This window comes from Mirounga leonina, unplaced genomic scaffold (assembly GCF_011800145.1).
Source record: "Mirounga leonina isolate KUSES-001 unplaced genomic scaffold, KU_Mleo_1.0 Mir_268, whole genome shotgun sequence".
Classification (NCBI taxonomy): domain Eukaryota; kingdom Metazoa; phylum Chordata; class Mammalia; order Carnivora; family Phocidae; genus Mirounga; species Mirounga leonina.
Genome location: NW_023270649.1, coordinates 7,194,067 through 7,214,968, shown reverse-complemented (window position 1 = coordinate 7,214,968; position 20,902 = coordinate 7,194,067). Strand labels below are relative to the sequence as shown.

General features: G+C 42.2%; 1 protein-coding gene across 2 annotated transcripts in view; it reads left to right on the top strand.

Annotated features, from left to right (window-relative positions):
• Positions 1-20,902, top strand: part of MID1 (midline 1) — a 150,610-nt gene that overhangs the window by 103,384 nt on the left and 26,324 nt on the right. For both annotated transcript variants that reach the window (XM_035029690.1, XM_035029689.1), the window contains exons 4-5: positions 5,873-5,980; positions 14,811-14,959. In XM_035029690.1, the coding sequence (XP_034885581.1) occupies positions 5,873-5,980; positions 14,811-14,959 (257 nt within the window). The remainder of the gene's footprint in view (positions 1-5,872; positions 5,981-14,810; positions 14,960-20,902) is intronic.

Sequence of the window (20,902 nt, the reverse complement as noted above, 5' to 3'; positions counted from 1 at the left end):
ACTCAGCTGTTTGCATCTGTGTATGAATAGAAGGTGATCTATCAAGTCAGCATGTCCTTCTCAGGAGAGGAATTAAAAGGTTCTATTCTCAAAATCTAGAGATGGCTAGCCCATTTCAACAAAGCCTTTCAAAATGAGAAAAATGAGGATTTCTAAAATGTGTGTTAGTCCAATGTCACCCGTGAGAAGTGGCCAGATACTTTTTCCCCATTGATGTCGCCTTCTAAGAGTTTCGTAAAATATTTCTAAAGATGTTAAGGCCACATGTGTCTGAAATCTAATGATGTTTATACTCTGCACTGAACATCTCATTTTGCAGTTCAATACAAGTCAAATTAAAAGAGCAAGTTTTTAGAAATACTTAGAAACTGTTTACAGACTGCTAAAGAACATTTTGCAGACACGTAGTCCAGTTTTTAGTGTGTATGTAATTAAATCCTTTTAATGTTTATACGTATATGACAAGAACAAAATAAGAAATTGTCCGCCTCACCCCACCCCTTCTGTGAAATACCACAACACTATTATACCATAAAGCTTATTAACAGGGGGGACTTTTTACTGGACATTGCTAACTAAGTGCTCTGGAGAAAATAGCTAACCCGTTTATGTTATCGTTAACAATGCCGGGGAATGAGTACGTGTAACTGCATTCTAGCAAAGGCAGATAAACCGTGCGCCCAGGGGCGACTCCCACAGGACGGCTGCTGACTGTTGGTATCTGACATGAGTGCTGAATGAGATCTCAGGGCTAGGAGGACAGGACAGGAGTATTGGCCTTCTACGCTCACTTCATTTTTTGACTGTCCTCATTTTCTTTCATTAGGCTGTAAAGGATGAGGTAGTCATAGTCCGTCAATGGGATGAAGCGAAACCATGTAGGAATAGGAGAGAGCGGGGTACCAACTCTACAAACCAGGTTGTTCTTCTGTGTCTTACGTAATTTCCCTTCTCATTCTACCTTTCCTGCTCCCTAAATACTCGGGACCATTATGGACACACTAGATAGTAGGTAAATCAATCGATTCTCGTCATTTGGGGTAGTTAAGGTCTATAAAGTTGCCAGGAACACTGAATTGGCCAATACTGAACCATTGCTCTTTGGGGAAATAGCCACACATACGACCCCTCACCTAGATTACATAATCGTAAATCTCGCAAGCAAATCATCCTGGTAGATTCTGTTGTCTTTGTTTTATGAAAGAGAAAAGGAGGTTCCAGAGCTTCTTGCACCACGCTGTGCTGTCCCTGTTGTCTCCATCCTTGGATTATAGAAGAGCTGAAGCAGGAAGGCTAAGCGTGTCCTTGGTCAACCTCAGCTGGGTGCTAGTAGGGTGACTCATGTGTTTTTCGTGCTCTGAGCATGTCTGAAACGAACACAAAGAGGCCACAAGTATTGATTTGGGGTTACAAATTAATTTTTGAGTTGGAGTGAGTAGGCAAATCACAAATGCAGAATCTGTAAATAATGAAGCTACACTGTAGAATTTGTGTGGGGGGTCCCTGTTAAAAGCAGAGCTGGGAGTGCCGGCAAATACCTTTTTAATGTCTTTTGGCTGGTTCCTTTTCACCCCTTCAGAGACTTGTCAGAGAATTCTTGTCTGACCCATAAAATGGACCCTACTCTCAGCCATGTTCAATCGCATTACCCTGTTTAATTTCCTCTAGGCACTTGTCGTGATCCAGAATTTTTATTTATTTCTTGACTTGTTCAGCCTGTTCCCCTGTGCTCAGATGTAAACTCTGTGATAATGGGAACTTTGTCTATCTTGGACGTCCTTCATGCCCAGCACTTGGAATGCTGTCTGAGATGCCCTGGGAACCCAGTTGCTATTATTCGAATGAATAAATGAATAGATTGATGAACGAATCAATAGTTGTATGTAGGTCTTTCACAGTGAAGGCCCAAGTGTTTTTATAAGAGTAGACTTGAGCTTGCATGACATTGGCTGTGTCGCTTGCAGCCTCAGATAAGGCATCAGGGCCTAAAAAGTAGGATAATTACATCTGAAAGAAGAAAGAAATTCTGCCAGAATTGGGTTTGGGACTAACTTGAGAAGAATTTACTTTAGAGTATTTTGCAAAGAGATAAAGTTAGTACTAAGGACTAGAAACAATGATTTGGTTGGAGGGCGGGGGATGATGCGTTTCAGGATGAGAAAGGAAGTTGTAACTCCAGACGGAGAGAGGTTGTGTGCTGAGCACATGGGTGAGGCAAGAACAGAGATGAAGTCAAAGTAACTGAGTTTCTTCTCATATGAGGAGCTGAGGTGACATTTGCACGTGAGTATAATTGAGATGAGAACAAAAGCTAGCAGTGAGAAGCCTGGAATGGGAAGAGGCCTAATTTTAAGCTCTATTTTGTCCTGCAATGTCAAGGGCGCTGAAGGATACGTGCCCTATTTCCCAGTGCGGTACAGAGGTGGGATCCAGTAGTCACCTACCATCGGGCCATCATTCCTAATTATCCCCATCCCATTCTTGTCTTTAGGGTAGGGACGAAGAAGGTGGAAGTAGCGGTCTATGAAAGGAGGTTGGGGGGCTATTTCTTTCATCCTTGGATTGGCTCTACTCAAAGCACTTCCATTAGCCCTAGTGATTCTGAATCAAAAGATGTGAATCTGAAATTGAAAGCTAAAATCGTAACTAGGAGCTGCCAGCTTCCAAACCAAACCTGGGAACTAGAAACACCTGAACACACTGCTAGCAACCAATAAACCCTGCCATATTTGGATTAATAGCCCATAGAAGAAGTGAAGTCCAATCAAATCATTAACTCCTTTTAAGTGACTTATAAAACAGCAGAACTGTGGAAAACTTCTTTGTAGTGGAAGAATTTTAGAAATATAGGATAGCATTCAACTTATTTTATTGTACCTTTTGGAATATAAGAATGCTACAGTTACAAAAATTTGGAAGCTTCATCGAAGTATAAAAAGAGATTCAACTTTCCTGGTTTCAAAGGAAAGTCAATTCTGGGTTTTTTAAAAGATCTGAGGAAAATACTTGGCCAAAAATGAACAGATCGTGTTTCCAAATTTCTGGGAATTTATATTTTGGGGCCATGGTGGTTGTGGTATCCGCTTTCTCAAAACATATTGGCTCAACAAAGTAGATTTTGGTCTACTTTTTTTGTAAAACAAATCTATCCATCATAAATATCAAATGGCCAGAATTGGGATTAAGTGGAACCCCATGTTATGATGGCAACTGGGACACTTTTCCTACCATAGAGTAACTCAAGTCCCAATGATCTTCAGAGCAAAATGGATCCCAAACTCAATCGTAGTCTATTAACAAAGCTACTTCTTAATACAGACAATACCATCTCAGATTTGTCTATGACTTCACGGTGTTACTTATTTCCTCATATAGTATTCCACGTATCTACCACAATAATCCCACATGGCTGAGACAGCAGATATTATTCACCTCATTTTACAAAATAGGAGAACTTAGAAATGGACATTTTCCTTGATTTTCCCAACATCATCCTCCTGCAAGTGTGTAGAGCTAGTACTCCACACCACATTTCATGGCACCTACTCTAGAGCTACTGGTGGGGTTGGGTCAGGTTTACTCAAAGCCAGAGTAGCATTCAGCACAGAATATGTTAGCAACCACATCAAAACCCGAGGACTTCATGATACGGTCAAGTGATTTTCGACAAAAGTGCTAAGACACTTCAGTTGTCTTCCAATTGTCTCTTCCATCAGTGGTGCTTAGACAACGGGCTGTCCATTAATAAAAAGACACAGTTGGACCCTACTTTGCACTGTACACAAAACTTAACTCAAAATGGCTCACAGACCTAAAGGTAAGAGGTAAAACTTCTAGAGGAACGCGGAGGTGTAAATCTCCACGACCTTGGATGAGGTTGCTTAGCTATGACATCAAAAGCACAAATGACAATAGAAAAATAGGTAAATTGGACTCTGTCAAAATTAAAAACTTTCGTGCTTCAAAAGGCATCATCAAGGGGCGCCTGGCTGGCTCAGTCGTAAGAGCGTGCGACTCTCGATCTCAGGGTCATGAGTTCGAGCCCCACGTGGGGTGTAGAGATTACTTAAATAAATAAAACTAAAAAAAAAAAAAAAACCCAAAGGGCATCACCCAGAAAATGAAAAGACTTGGGAGAGATACCTCATTTCATACAACAGCCAAAGCTCCCTGCCCTTACGGAGCTTGCATCCCATTAGATTTACCTTGACTGTATACTCAAGTACGGTTTCACTCTTAGGGCTCATTCTGGAAGATACTTTTCAAATGTAAGGTGCCGCTTTCCAGAAATTTTACTTTCTCCATCCTAATGTGCCCTGGTTTCTATATGATTCCATCCTTTTCACAGCTCGGTTGTAGTCTGTTATTAAATTCAGTTTGAGGTCAAAGGGAAAGACAAATTTCTTGAGAATAGTGGCTTTTTGAGTAAATATTTTCATGGATAGCTAAGTTTATCTGGGAGTCCTCAAGGGAGAACTAGAAATGACAACATAAAAGTAATGGTAAGAGAAATTGAGCCCAGTGATGAACTTCCTTGAAATATTAGCCTGAATTCCACATTCTGTACTTGTCCATCAAAATGCATCTTATAATTTTTTCTTTTGTTCATTAAACATTTAGCCAACATGTCTGCGTGCTAATCTGACATAGGACCTGATCTTGGGGTTTGCTGCAGATGGCCAGTGACCATTATCTTCTCAATGAGAAGATGTCTTGAGTAGTCTCTCTGCTGTGTCTTATAATGATCAGGAATAAAACTCAAGGAATCTTGGCCTCTGGAAACAGGACATGATATCTCTGAAAAGCCATAGCTGGATTTTTATCCTGAACTTCTGACCCTACTTCCAGTCTGTCTCATTCAGAGAGAATGGAATTACTCCAGTTAAATAAAGTATCCCAAATCAAAAGGGCTTAATGACTGAGCCATATCTCCTCCCTGAGATATGCTAGAGTAATCAATGATGCTATTGTCATTCTCTGTAACACTGCAACTTCTGTGCTGTGTTAAAATCATAAAACTCCTGCATGCTCTCTCCATTTCCCACAGCTGTGATTTCTGGGTCTCTATTTGCGAATAAGCATTTCAGAATTGTCATGAGGTGGAGGAAATAGCATGTGCAGAGTATTTCCCAAGCCCAGTTGCCGAGAATGAGCTAATTGTCACCCTCCCTTGCATATCATGAGTCTTAAAAACTTCAAATGCAAGCCATCCTATAATGATCTACCTTTCCTGGAGAATGGCATGTGTTCACTGTAGAACCTCGGGAAGTATACCAGAAGTAAAATTATAAATTATGTCCTAAGATTAATAAAACAGTCAACCATCCTTTTTCTTTTTTGATGTTTTCATAGCGATGAAAGACAAAGTCGATGTCTGTATTTAAAAGAAAAGTTAAGTAAATGTGATATAATCTTGCTACCTTGCTTCTGGAAAATTTGTTCAATGGATATCGATAGTAATCTATTCTCCATAAAGGAATAATATTGTTTTATTTTTAACTTACTTTTTTGTTTAATAGGCCAAAATTATACTTTCTTTCAAGATATAAAAGCAGGAATCACAAATATATTTCAGGCGTCGATTTCCTACTAACTGGTAATAGCTACATATATGTTGGGTTAAGGAAGATTCTGAGGCCGAGTATGGCTTAGTAGAAAAGACTGCTACCTTTGGATAACAGTGTTCTCCAAGGATGCGAGATAGGGAGTGGACATGTAAGTCCTATATTTTCCATCTCTGTATAATTGGAAGAAGAGTTAACATTTAAAGTATCCTTTTTAGTGATTACCAGAAACATAGTAGTCTACATTAAAGAGCATGTAACTGAAAACAAAGGCCAAGTAAACCCTTACTATTCTATCTATCCTGTAGGTCAATGCATCACGTCAAGAAGCCAAATTGATGGAGGAGTGTGATCTTCTCATTGAGATCATTCAGCAGAGACGACAGATTATTGGAACCAAGATCAAAGAAGGGAAGGTATGATTTCTAGGGTAGATTTCATATTTTCTACCTGGAGAAAACATCATACTCCCATGCACTTTAATAGCTTAGGAAATATCGAATATCCCCCTTTTCTATATTTTCTGTAATTTCCTCTTAAGTCTTTAAGACGGAGCTCAAAGGCCCCTGGTTGGCCATTTTTTTCTCCACCCATTTTTTGTATTATCACCATTTCCTATGCACATCTGTAATAAAAGGATTACATTACCTCTCCTCCATTACTGAACTCCATGGGGCAGCATGGAGCCCTGGTCTATTATAGCCATTGTTTTCATCTTTCTTCTCTATGAGAAGGTGGGTTCCACAGAGGAGGAGTTCATTTCATATTTATCGCTATATCCAGCAATTAACACAGTATTAAATAAATGTTTCAATGAATCAGACTTTATATAGAAATTGCAAAGTATTTTCCCGTGCCCTTGAGCGAATTCAGACAGGTGTAATTTCATGGTGGCAAAACTGCTGTAGTTTCACTGTATCATAGATCCCTTTGTGGATATAGTAATAGTAATTTTTTTCTAATATTTGTATCTTTAAAATTCCTATGGTTTTTATTGAAATACTTGGGATCCATTTTATTTTGCTCATTTCTCTGCCACCCTCAAAAGGTAATTTTGTAAATATTTAAAAAATAGAAACATTCATTCAAGATCCAATAAATTCATTATTACATATGCTCATAACCATGCTTTAATGAAATATGTATAATTAAATTAGCAACTATTAAGTGGTACACAGAGGTTCCAATAGCTAATATATGTGCGCTTCTCTGTTTTCTACCATATTTAAAAGGTACTTTCAATACTGTATAATGTTTTAGATTACTTTGCCTATGTAAGTTGAAAAATATTTACGCATGTAAATTGTGATGGTGATCAGAAAAGTTAAAGTCAAATCAAATCAAATAGCTCTGGATGCTGTTATAGTGAATTAACAAATTAATATGAAATCATTCCCTGGCCAAGAACTCAAATGTACTGAGAAGCGACTTTTCCCCATGTACAAATTGTACAACTTCGAAGAGCACTGAATGTCAGCCTGGAATCCTCACAGGACATTTTTCTTCTTCCATTGTCATGCACCACATGTGTACATCTCTTAATACCTGACATCTCGCAGGTCCTCAGATATACGATTGCCTGAAATACAGCTGCAATTCATTAATATGCATGTGGGAGGGAATTTGTTGCCTTTACATGGTACAGGGATCAGCTCTCCATACTTATATTGGTTTCTTATCGCTGCTGTAACAAATTACCACAGACTGGGTGGCTTAAAACAACACAGATTTAGTTTCTGACCTTCCGGAGGTCAGGAGTCCAAAATCAGTCTCACTGGGCTGAAAGTCAAGGTTTCAGCAGTGCTGTTTCTTTCCGGAGGCTCTAGGGCAGAATCTATTTGTTGCCTTTTCTGGCTTTTAGAGGCCACCTGCACTCCTTGGCTCCTGGTTTCTTTATCACATCACTCCGACCTTTGCTTCCCTCCTCAGATCTCTTTCTCTGGCACAGTTCTCTCTGGTTCTCTCTTCTAAGGACCCTTCTAATTACACTGGGGTCACCCAGATCATCCAGGATAAGACCCCCCTCTCTCAAGATCCTTGCCTTAATCACATCTGCAACATCCCTTTTATCATGTAAAGTGCCATCGTTTAAAAACTCCTGGGAGTAGGATGGGAGCATCTTGGAGGGGCATGGTTATTCAGCCTGGCCAGCATGCCTTTCCCTTGCTTAACTTCCCAGCATGAGGGTTTCTCTCATGAGCTCGATCAAAGTAGTGAAGGGGTGTCGCAGTTCCGGCCGTCGTCATGCATGGGGTTCGTGCTTTGGTGCACCCAGTCCACCCCGGATACGTGTCAGTGACAAGAGAACATGGTGAAATAGGAAAGCAAAGACACCCAGCTGGACCCAAAACAAGATAAAGGTCTCCATGGGCCAGAAATGGGACAAACCTGCAAAGCTACAGTTGCAGCTAAAACACGGGAGTGGGACTTGGTCTGGAAGAGACCAAAGCAGCGACACCTGCCACTCCAATGGATAAAGAGTTCTTGAAGCCCTGGGAAAAGGGGCTAGAAGTGCTCCAGATGGTATGAGGGACTAAAATCAGGCTTGTTGGTCAATGCCACGGGCCGCATAAGGCTTCTCAGTTCATTCAAAGGCACCAAGAAAGATTATTGCCAACCTCTATCCTGGGTCATAGTTTTTAGTGATTTCGGGCCTGGGAGTCTGGAACAAGTCTGTTGTTGGGCTGGAGCCTGGATTTGCACTATTTCTGATACCTGCTCAAAAGAGAAGCCTCAGAAATGCAGAGGATCCCTGAATGAGGACCCCCAAGTGTGAGGGAGTTGAGGAAAACTGATGGTAATACCAGTAGGTGGAGGGGATGGGAGGGGGCTAAGCAAAGAGAAAATGATTATGAATGACTTCTTCCCTTTAAACCTGAAACTCAAAGCGCAGTGCTGAAGCATATAAAGAAATCTTGCATTTCTGAAAATACAGCCCGCAAAATCAACAAAGACGTTATCTCACCCCAGGTGAAATTCATTTTATGGGAAAATATAGAAAAGATGTTTAAAGCGATAAATGAAGGGATAACTTCTATTTTAAAAGAGCAAAAACTTGTGAAGCCACAAAAAGGGTATAAGATCAGAAAGAAAGAAATGTGAAAATAACAGATTAGCAGTTTGGGAGGTAAAATGTAGACATTGAAACTATAAAGACTACTCAGCCGCAGGGGGGATTTGGAAACTGAGTTTTAGCCTCCACATAGGAGATGCTATTCTGCACATAATATGAAATTCGAGCCATATTTCATGCCATATACAAAAATTAAATCTAAACGGATATTCCTAATGTGAAAGACAAAATGATAAAACTTCTAGAAGAAAATGTGAGAGGAAATCTCGATGAACCTTGAGTTGGGCAAAGATTGTTCATATACAATGTTAAAAACATCAAAGAAATATTTACAAATTAAACAGATAATTGTATTACATCAAAAGTAAAAACTTCTCTCTAAAAGGCACTGTTAAGAGAATGTAAAGACAAGCCACAGGTTGGAGACAAATATGTATAAATTATTTATCTGAATAGAAAAATATTCGTACGCAGGTATATAACAAATTCTCAAAACTCATTAGCAAGGAAACAAACAATACCTTTACCAGATGGATAAAAGATTTGAATAGGTACTTTACCAAGGAAGGCATGTGGATGGCAAATGAGCACATGAGAAGATGTTCAAAATCATTAGTTGTTAAGAAAAGTCAGTAAGGGAAATTAGAACCTCAAGGAGATACCCTACTTACCTAGTAGAACAGTTAAAATGAAAAAGATGGACCATACCAAGCGTTGTTGAGAACGTGGAGGAACTAGAACTCTCATACGCTGTTTATAAGAATAAAACTGCATTTTGGAAAACTGACAGTTCCTTAAGTAGTTATACATACACCATGCTAGGTGTTTGCCAGAGAATTGAAAGCATGTGTCCCTATAGGACACATACATGAATTTTCATGGGAATAGCAAGGGTAATAGCCCCAAACTGGAAATGACCCAAATGTCTATCAGCAGATGAATGAATAAACAATTTGTGGCGCAGCCATACAATGAAATACTATATTCAGCAACAAAAAAGAACGAGCTATTGATACATGCAACAACACGGATGAATCTCAATAAATTAGGGTGAGTGAAAGAAGCCAGACAGAAAATAGTATATACTGCATGAACACATTCATATGGAAGTTTAGAAATAACACTTTTTTTTTAAATGTTTTATTTATTTATTCATGAGAGTCAGAGAGAGAGAGAGAGGCAGAGGGAGAAGCAGGCTTCCCGCCTAGCAGGGAACCTGATGCGGGACTCGATCCCAGAACCCTGGGATCATGACCTGAGCTGAAGGCAGACGCTCAACCGTCTGAGCCACCCAGGCGCCCCGAAATAGCACTTTCTAATAATCTACAGTGACAGAAGACAAATCGGTGGTTGCTTAGGGATGAGTGACAGGGAGTGGGGTGGGGGACGGGATGAATTACCAAGGGCAGGAGGAAAATGGAGGCAAGATCTATGTGTCCATTATCTTATGGGTTTACACATATTTGCAAACTTACCAAATTTGCACTTTAAGTATATACAGTTTGTTGTATGTTAATTATATCTCAATAAAGCTGTTTATAAGACAATTGTATATTTATGTACTGGAACAGCCTTCAAAAGTTAAAATTTATGAACTCGGGTGACATGCATTCATATGGACAAATCGCAAACATATAAACAAGCTTTACAATGCTTTGCGTGGAGTGAGACTTGTTATATAAAATTCGATAAACTACAGAAAAATCCCATACAATGTTTAGGCACGCATACATACTTGGGAGTGATCCAGCCTGAATTCAAAAAGGTGTTTTCCTCTGGAGAAGGACTTGAATGAAATTAGGGAGGGGACACACAGGGCTTCCATGCTATCAATAATATTTTACTTCCTTTTCAGAAATCTTTTACACTAATATGATGGAGATATTGAGATTTGGTAAAGCTGGGACTGGGCACGGGGAAGTGGATCATATTACTTTAAAAATCGTCTGTGTGTTTGAAGTTTATCACTTTTTAAAAAGTACACACTTGGCTCGGGGACATTATCTCAGAAGGCAGTCTTAGAAAGCAAACATTGCTTGGGAAGGATGAGGCCCAGTTTGGCTTTCTCTTGAGTTACTGCTTTGGCAACATCACCAAAGACTAGTGGAATCCCAAAGCTCGGAATTCACGGTGACTGAGTCCCTGGCCAGGGCACGTGGTGTCAGAGATACATTTTGAGGAAGAGAAGAGCGTGAGTACCAACGCGCTGGGAAACCGAGGTGCTGGGCAGGGAGGGCCAAGTATGGACTTGGTGCCCCATGAGGGTGCCCAGGGTGGTGTCTGGGCGGTCTTGAGGACGCCGAATCCAGAGAAGGGGCAGGGGGGCTCTCTCACCGGCACTTGGAAGTGGGGAGCTGGAGGAAGAACCGGCAGGACCGCGGGGATCACGGTGGTGATGTGACTTCGGCCGCCATGGGTCTCTGGTGTGGATCCCGAGGCCGTTAGACCTGGTGGAAACAGACTCACCGCAAATCCTCCGGCTGAGGGCTTGCCAGGTAGGCAGGGTTGGGACCCACTGGTACGTACTGGTAATGCTTGCTCTCAGACCATTGTGCAGCCTAGGAAATAAATAGCTCGGCAGCCTTTTTCCTCGGAGGGACTGGAGAGTCTCAAGCCATGAGACTCCCTGGGAAAGAAGTATCTTATCTCTTCAGTAGGAGGAGATAAATTTCATGTCAACACAGCAAAAGCTGGCAGCAAACTCCAGACTGAGGAAATGAGGTGTTTTATGTTCAGACACGGATGGGTGGTAGAACGCTGCAGCCACAGAGAAAAAGGGTCCCTTCTCTTCACGGCTTTTAAATGTACTCCAGATCTCCAAAATTTAAGATCAGTAACTGGACTATGTAGTCGGGCTTTTCTAGAGCCTTACAGAAACGCCAAGTCAGGCCTCACTGGCAATGCAGAGACCTGTGATAACTGAGGATCAGTTGTTAGGACGGAACAGTTTTGGGGTGGGGATCCTACAGTACATATAAAAGCACATACATTAAAAGCATTTAAACTGCATTTAAAGAAAAACGAAGCGCTGCATTTTAGAGCACGTGTAAGGTATAATAAACAGCAGATAAATTGGTATGTATAGGCCTGTGTCCTCACCAAAAGCAGATTCAACCGGCAGGCTATTTCCATGATGAGCATAGAGCGAATTCCTGAAATTACAACGTGCAAGCAACACTTCCCAAAGGCAAAGAAGAACAGGGCCCGCTTGGAAAAATGTCCCCTGTGGCAGTAACACTTAACGTATAAAGAATCTTCTTACGTGTCAGTACCCAGTGTTTCTTTTCAAAAATCAGATTTTATTCGTCTTGTCAGATTTTTAAAATAGTATATAAAAAAGAGTTTTCTAAGGACGAAATTAGTATTTTGCTAAATGCTCGGTGTCTGATTCTGAAGTGTTGTAGCAAGTAGGACAGTGTTTCCCCAAGTGTGGTTCAGATCAGGGCCGTTTGATCCGAATCACTTAAGTTGGCAAACTTTTTCGGTAAAGGGCCAGATAATAAATATTGTAGGCTTTGCCATACAGTTTCTGTTGCAACAGTTCACCTCTGCCCAGTGTTGTAGTGTGAGCCATAGATGATTCATAAATGAATGAACGTGGCGGTGTGCCAATAAAACTTTATGTACACAGATCGGTGTGTGCTGGATATGGCATAGAGACCATAGTTTGGGAACACCTGATTCAGAGTAGTGTTCTTCTTTTCTTTCTCTCTTTTCTTTTTTTTTTAACTGAAGCCCACAGTAAAAAAATAGGGAGGACATGAAGCACACACACGGCAGGTTTTTGCAAAACCGAATTTGCCTTCTGTATCAGGAATGCACTCTGCTACTTTCTTTTCTCCTCTCCTCTTCCCTTCTATTTTGTTTGTAAGTGCTAGTTCTGACCATACTACTGACCCATCACCTGCGGCTCATTGCCTGTTGGAATGCAGATTCGTACTGCTCTGTCAATAACAGCTTTTTAGGGAGGATATTGGAGAGGGGGCCCAAACATTTACAGTTTCTCTTTTCAAAAGATTCCTGCTGATTCTTGTGCACACCATTTTGAAAAGCTCCGATCCGGCATGTCAGATGGAATTGTACACTTGAACTAAAATTAAAATTATGCCAACAATTGTTTTCAGTAAAGCATTCCTATGTTTTCTCATTTTGGCTTCCTTCAACTTAATGCATGAGTTAGGGTTGTTGTTTGGTTTTGTTTTTTATCTTTTCCGCTTAATGCCACTTTTAATTTCCAGTATCATGATAGAAGAAAAGAAAGAAGAAAATAGAGTTCAAGCATTGTTGCATTTGTAGTCTGTGGGATGGATCACTGATAGACGAAAAGGCTAAGTGACTGACACAGAGTTGTTCTAAAGGAGTATTTTGACCTTATGTTTCTTTTGTTGGAATTGTATTAAACATCTTTAATTCCGTCGTGTGCTTAAATATTTCGTTCACTTGGATTGTTGGGGACTCCAAGTTATTTTCCTTCCTCTGATGGATGAATTGGACTCTAAGCCTTTCTCAGCTTTACCTCTGGATGTAACTGTGTTAGACGCTAAATTCAATTTGGTGTAGGGGCGCCTGGGTGGCTCAGTCGTTAAGCGTCTGCCTTCGGCTCAGGTCATGATCCCAGGGTCCTGGGATCGAGTCCCACATCGGGCTCCCTGCTCTGCGGGAAGCCTGCTTCTCCCTCTCCCGCTCCCCCTGCTTGTGTTCCTGCTCTCGCTGTCTCTCTCTCTGTCAAAATAAATAAATAAATTAAAATCTTAAAAAAAAAAATTCAATTTGGTGTAAAAGAAGTGTTATTGCATTCAACTAATGAACACGGTGAATCTGCTGTGGATGGTCACCGTAATTATAACGAGTTACGTCTTTTACCGGGCTTAATCTCCTACGCCGTTTGCTCCAAGGTCTTGGCACTTCATTCTCTCTTAACGCTGCCTCTCTGTGCAGCATGAATTTCCTTTGTTTGCTGCAGTACGACATAGCTGGAATCAGAGGTTCCTTAGAGGCCTCGAGTTCTGACATCTCCTTCCTTCCTTTTCTTCGATTAAAGTTGCATGGGGATGCTAATGATGACTTGGAGAAAGAAGGAATTTCTTGGAGTTAGCAGGAATTCTGGAGGGGGCCGGAGCCAGCCTTGTCTGTAAGACAGATTAACTGGCCTCCTCCCTACCCTTTCACCCAGGGCTGTTTTCCATTCCGGAATGATCCTGAGGCCGGCCAAGACCTGTCCCGGGCTGGGTGGATGGGGCACTGGGCGCCCAGCAATTCCAATTAGCAGTCTAATTTTGACTTGGCTTCTGGCCAGAGGGCTTCATCTCACAGCACATTTCAAACACTCTAGCGAATGGTCAAGTGGGTTACCGTGCACTTATCTTGGCCTACCCCCGAGGTTACGGTCAATTACGTCTGAGGGTCGTTTTCAAGCAAGACAGAATCAGGAATTGGAATGGAGGTTGGAGCCAAACATGCATTTTTATCCCGACTGGGAAATGCTTATCAAAATAGTTCTTAGTTATCAAGGAAGCACAAAGTACCTGGAAATGACGTTCCCAGTGAGGGGAAAGGGCCCAGCTGTGCTTTCTTTGGCTTTCTCTCATCTGCTCAACAGGAAAAATATTAATCAATGGAAAAAACGCTGGCTTTCTGTTCATTTAACACGTGAGTTTTAGATCGTGTGGGAAATAGTAATACCTCATGTTTTCACATCACAATTCTATGACGTGGATTGCAAAGACCTTTTGGGAAAATGGTTCTTACTTAAGCCACACATTTGCACCTACGGGGATGTCTTATTTTCTTGATGGCCCAGCTGAAGCCCTGAGACAGAGAAAGTCCCAGCGTTCGCTGCCGTCTTATAGTAATTGAGCGGAATAGTGAGGGAAGAGGTCTGGTGACCCTTGTAGCTTGCCATTAGGCAACACCTTTTTTCCCCATCAACAAGGAAGCAATTCACAATAAAGTATTTTCTCATAAAACAAATTAGCAACGCTTCTCCAAGGAGATCAAGAGTATCCAAGCCAGGCGTCCCCTAACTGGGATTTCCACATTTCTCCGCCCACTCTTTGGACTTTCACTGAAGGACAACTTCCGTGCAGCATGATGCACACGTTGGAAGGGTCCAGCCTGATGCATGTTCCCTGAGCAAGCCCACCCACCTAACCATCTCCATGCCTCTTTTCAAGGTGATGAGGCTTCGCAAACTGGCTCAGCAGATTGCAAACTGCAAGCAGTGCATCGAGCGGTCGGCGTCCCTCATCTCCCAGGCGGAACACTCTCTGAAGGAGAATGATCATGCGCGGTTCCTACAGACAGCTAAGAATATCACCGAGAGGTGAGTTGCGGGGGCTGCTGGGAAGTTCTCAGCTGCTGGGCTCCTGTGTCTGGGGAGTGATCGCAGGCCTTGCCCTCGCCTGGCTTTTGTTTTCATTTTCGAGGCTGAGTACTGGGGAGAATAGAGGCTTTGAGTTGCTTTGTTCCAGCTAAAGATGCTTCCCTTTGACATGTCAAAGCCTTTTCAGTAGCGCCCTGGAGTTCAAGGCCTTTGAAACAAGAGTCCACCGGTTGGAAAGAATAAAATCAGCCTTGTTTGGGGGGGGGGGGGGTGGAGAGGCGGGGGAGAACGCTTACGGTGGCACAAAAACGACAGTTATTGTAACTCTCAGACCTGATCTTATCGTACACTTGGTAACAAAGAGTCAAAATGAAGGCAAAAACATAAAGGGGAATCTTTTCTTCCATCTCAGGGCTCATCTATTAAAAAGAAAAGAAAAAAAAACAACGCCCAGGTGTTGCACTCTGTTAGACCTATTTTTATTTGGTTGAGAAGGTTCGCCTCGATAGAAAGGTCAAAGCTGACTCATGTGGGAGAGGAAGGACCCAACTGTCCATCTCATACCTCTTTCTTTTAAAGGGTCCTTTATTCTGGGGCAGGGCACATAAAGAGAACATTATTGCCCCGTTAGGGGACGCCTGGCTTGGATACTCTGAATGGTCAGTTCAGCGGTGAAACTGATGGGAGTCAGTGCTCCTTCGCTCCGCGTCCGTCTGGATTGGCATAAACGTACTCGCCTTCGCTGCTGCAAACACCTTCACCTAAATGATACCTCCAACCCCTGCCAGTGCCCTGGACTTTTCATTCATTCTCATTTTTGGAGGCCCCCTGCCCCATATGCAAAGCAATAATAGAATCCTATCACCGGACAACCCCGGACAGCTCATTCATGCTGGTCTTTATCCTAGAGCAGAAGTCTGCAAACTTCGATAAAGGACCAGAGATGAAATATTTCAGCTCTGCAGGTTCTAAGGTCTCCTTCGCAACTACTCAGCTCTGCCGTGGTTAGCTCCATAGCAGCCGATCGTAGACAATACAGAAACAAACGGGCATGCCTGGGTTTCTACCAACACTTCCCCAAACAGGTATTTGGCCCTCTGGCTGTATTTTGCCAACCCCTGGCCCAGGGGAAAAAAATACTCACCGTCATCTGACTTGCATTTCTTCAAGGAAGGAGAAAGAAAACGAACATTAATTGAGTGCGTGCTTATGTCGGGCACTGTGCTAATTCTCAGAATGGCCCTTAGAGGTAGGCGTTGATATTTCTGTTTTCACCGTTCTTTCAGTCCGAGTAACGTACAGTGGTTTTACAGCCTTGCTCTTGTATCGAACCAGCTTCATGGTGTCATTTCTTACATTTGAGAAAAAACTCTTCTGCAGCTGGTTACGATACTTAATCTCTTCCAAAGCACGTGGCTAACAGCTGCTTATCATCCTGTTTATATCCTTAAAATGATCGCCTCCCTACTCTAAAGAGAAGCCAGTTTCTTTGCTCACGACTCCTAGGTTCCCAGTGTTGGTCTTCGTAGCTCTCATCTGGACTGTATCCGGTTGCTTTATGTTCCTCCTAAGGTTAAAAACTGCAAATGGTGCTAATACTCCGGCGTACCTAGGACACTCTACTAGACCCTGTTTACACTTACATCATGGTTTCCAACTGGGATCCAAGAGTACTTTTCTCCAGGTACAAATCATGAGATGTCCAGATGAAATGGCTACTATGAGCTGCATTTCTCAGCACTCCCTAAAAATTTGATCAAGTGTAATATGAACAAACTCACACCTATTGAGGGGAGAGAATGTGGCCCCATAACAGATGGGATAGAACATTCTGAAAGAAGACCTACCTTTGAAGTATAACATAAGCACATGAATGTCCCACATGTGATCTCTCACAGATCCAGCAGGTCATAACCGGTCCCATTCACCTCTACCTGTAACAAGCCCATCTCTTCAAGAACAGAAACAGGACTTTGATTTTTCTTTCTACAGATAGTGAACTGTATAATACAGTTGACCCTTGAACAGCATGGGTTTGAACTGCTCAGGCCCACTTATACACAGTTTTTTAAAAAAATAAATACAGTACAGTACTGTAAATGTATTTTCTCCATAATATTTTCTATAATAATATTTCTTAATATTTCTAATAATATTTTCTTCTCTCTCGCTTACTTTATTGTAAGAGTGCAGAGTATAATACATACAACATACAAAAGATGTGTTAATCGACGCTTTATGTTATCAGTGAGGCTTCTGGTCCCCAGTAGGCTCTTAGTAGTTAAGTTTGGGGGAGTCAAAAGTTATACACGGTTTTTCCACTGGGTGGGGGTCAGCGCCCCTAATCCCCACATTGTTCAAGGGTCCACTGTGTACTATATTCTCAAGCCTCACTAATAGATAGTTCTTGGTGCGATTGTATGTGCACTTCTATAAAATCATTTTAAATAAGCAAAACTGTTCACTAAATCCAGGCGTAAGAAAGTTGGCCTCCTGCTTATGAGAAGGCTAAAGTTCCATCAAGTTTGAAGACGCAGCCTCTCTCTTCCCGTCTCTATCGGCAGTCCTCTTGGTCAGTTCCTGAGCCTTTCTCTCTTTCCGGGACCAGAATGTCGTGAAAGGGCAGGGGGCTTGGACCAGGACCTGGGAAACTTGGGCGGGGATCCCAGCACTGCCACTTTTTAACTATGATCCTTTGGGTTTATCCGTGAGGTATTTTCTGCATAGAGTATTGGGCTCATAGGGGCGCCCGGGTGGCATAGTCCATTAAGCGTCTGACTTGGCTCATGTCATGATCTAGGGTCCTGGGATCGAGCCCGCATGGAAGCTCTGCTCAGTGGGGAGTCTGCTTCTCCCTCTGCCCCTCCCCCCGCTCATGCATTCTCTTCCTCTCTCTCTCTCTCTCTCTCTCTCTCAGATAAATAAAATCTTTTTTTAAAAAAAAGAAAATTGGGCTCATAATAGCTGCCTCTATCAGTAGTTGTAGTAGTACTGCTGATGACTCCTAAGAACAGGCCTTTAGCATTATAGATACTCCATAATGTCTGTTGGATTTAAGTTCTCATAGTTTAGTATGTCAGTCCGGTCCCGCCTTGTATGTCTGTTCCGGGGCTGGTCTCTGCCTGTCTCTACTCTTCAATCCTTTACTTAGTAAACATTCTTCTCTAGGACGTGACTTCATGATCCTCTGCCTCCTATTGTGTCTGCCTTGGGCTTTGGCACCATCTCTCTTGTTCTATTCAAGGGGGGGAAAGCCCAGAACAAACTTTCAATCCTGCAAGCCTTCCTAAAGTGAGACTTGAATGAGATTTTTCTGCATCTTTAAATCACTTAAGGTAGATATGTTCATCGACAGGCTGAATCAAACTGCAAAAAGGTTTTCGATTCAGAAATATAAAAAAAAACAACAACACAACAATACCCGAAGGGGAGAGACCCTCAAGCTTTACACTGTAGGAGATGCATATGCTTTGGAATCCAGGATCTGGCTCTGCGCTAATTGCTTAGCAGGAATTCTGGATGGCACTGGGGCTGCTCCTTTAACACTTGTGAGTCCAATTTTGCTCATATGCTCCTAGCAGGCAGAACCCCCGGCCGCCTTGTTTTCACCATTATGGCCCCAGCACATAGCAAACTGCCTGACATGAATGAATGAGTGAACAAACTATAAAACAGGTTGATTATTCCTACCTAATCTGGTTGTTATAGGGACAAAATCAAATAGTATAATAAAACTATTAGTCCGGTTCCTGTCCCAAGGTGATTGTGCAACAAATGCTAATTCCCTTCTCTCCCACTTACTAAATTGACACACATAGTATAACATACTATATTCTCAAGCCACACTAATATATAGGTCTTCTGTATGATTGTATGAGCATCTTTTTTTTTTTTAAAGATTTATTTATTTATTTGAGAGCGAGAATGAGAGAGAGAGAGAGTACATGAGAGGGGGGAGGGTTAGAGGGAGAAGCAGGATCCTCGCCGAGCAGGGAGCCCGATGCGGGACTTGATCCAGGGGCTCCAGGATCATGACCTGAGCCGAAGGCAGTCGCTTAACCAACTGAGCCACCCAGGCGCCCTGTATGAGCATCTTTATAAAATTACACTAAGTAAGCAAAACTCATCGAAGCATAAGAAAGTTGCTTATGAGAAATCTGAAATTAAAATCACTTGTAGCGGCAAATTATCAAGAGGATGGTAAAAAGAAACTTCCCTCTGAACAGTACTCATTTTTCAGAGCTCCTAGGAGGGTGTCTGACTCCTCTGTCCTTCAAGGATCCATCAGACTTAGCCAGAATATAAAGCCAAGAGCTCCAGTTGTCAACGATGGAAAGATGTCACTTGATTTTAAGAATTCAAGCACGTCTGATGAGTGGGTTTTGAAGTGTGTTCTGGTAGGGTGTTAATTGGTGTTAAAACAGCAGCAAAGTTCCAGAGCCAAATGCATTTGGGAAATCCTGAGCAGACCAAAGCAAACCACGTTTTGTTGCTGTGAGACCTCACTGGGTTTTACCACGGTGATTTTCCCACTCGCGCAAGAGAAACCCATGTAAGTGCCGTTGTCAGGGGTCGGGCACGGGGGCCGATATTAGGCAGGAAGGGTAGAGCATCTTCCCCTGGCACTGACTGACAGAAAGCCTGTGAGCCGTGTGGCTCCAGACACGTCCACCTTCTGGAAAACTGGCCCCATGTGGCCCTAGCAAACTGTCATGGAGATTCGGAGCATCGAAGTCAAAATAGAAACAGGAAGTAATGTGCAGGCCACCCCCTTAAGCATCAAGATAGGACACAATGTCCTTATTTGCCACAGTATGATAAGAGCTTAACACACACTCACAAGCACATGCACACATGCGCATATATGTACACACACACAACTATGAAAGCACAGAATTGCGAAAGTGGCAAGACTGATGGCCCTGGTGGATTTTGGCAACTCATCTGAAAGGCCAGAAGATGGGCAACAAGGATTTGGGGAATACAAACATGGCCTAAAATGTTGAATTTGGCAGATCTCCCCTTGCCTGTCACTCCAATTACGAATTTGAAATTGTAGCCAAAGATAAATATCTTTCCTTCCATCAAAAAACTGTGTAGGTGTTAAAACCTGCAATAATCTGCACGGATTCTTGCTGTCAGTCTTTGCCTCCCAGGCTTAGGGACTTTCAGCCTTTCCGTTCCCACTCCACAAAGTTCCCACCAGCAAGATGGCAGGCTTTTTTTTTTTTTTTTTGCTTTTTTTTTAAACACTGTCACTTGCCCGAAGCACGTTTCAGTTAACTGTGGACCACAGAACCAGGAGAAACGTGGGAGTGAAATCTATTTTGGGTGAGCCTGAGCAGAAGCTTCTGCCCCTGGACCGGGAAAGTGCTAAAGCGAGATTATCTGTTCAGAGCACTCAGGATCCTCTCAGCCCAAGATCGGTGCCACACAAGAATGACAGAGAAATGCAAAAGAAAGATGGTCGGTTCGTCAAAGCTCAGTGCAGTTTTCCCTGCTGGACGTCATGAAACATTCTAATTGGGGTTTCACTTTGAAATTTTTATTTGAGGAGTTCATGTTGCACTATAGCATTTCTTTTAACTTTTCTGCACTGACGCAAATTTTTCAGGCTCTTTAAGAGCTTCGTATATATTTGTTGAGTAATCCTGAGATCGCTCTGAGGTTTGAGGAGTTTTTGTGATCATGGGTCATAAGGAAAGCATTTTTTAAGTACAGTTTGACTATCTGTGAAAACTGCCTAGCAACCATCCCTGTATCTGCCAGTCTAAATTAGCAGGTCTTCATCACAATGATTAGCCCATTCCCCTTGGGTGCGCTCTTTAGCCAACAAAATCCCCAAACTCTGCTGGTCACTGTTTCTTGGTGAAAGAGCTAGGTGGTGAATTTAGATTCTCCACCCTCATTCAAACCCTTGAAACTTTTCTTTCCAGAGTTTAT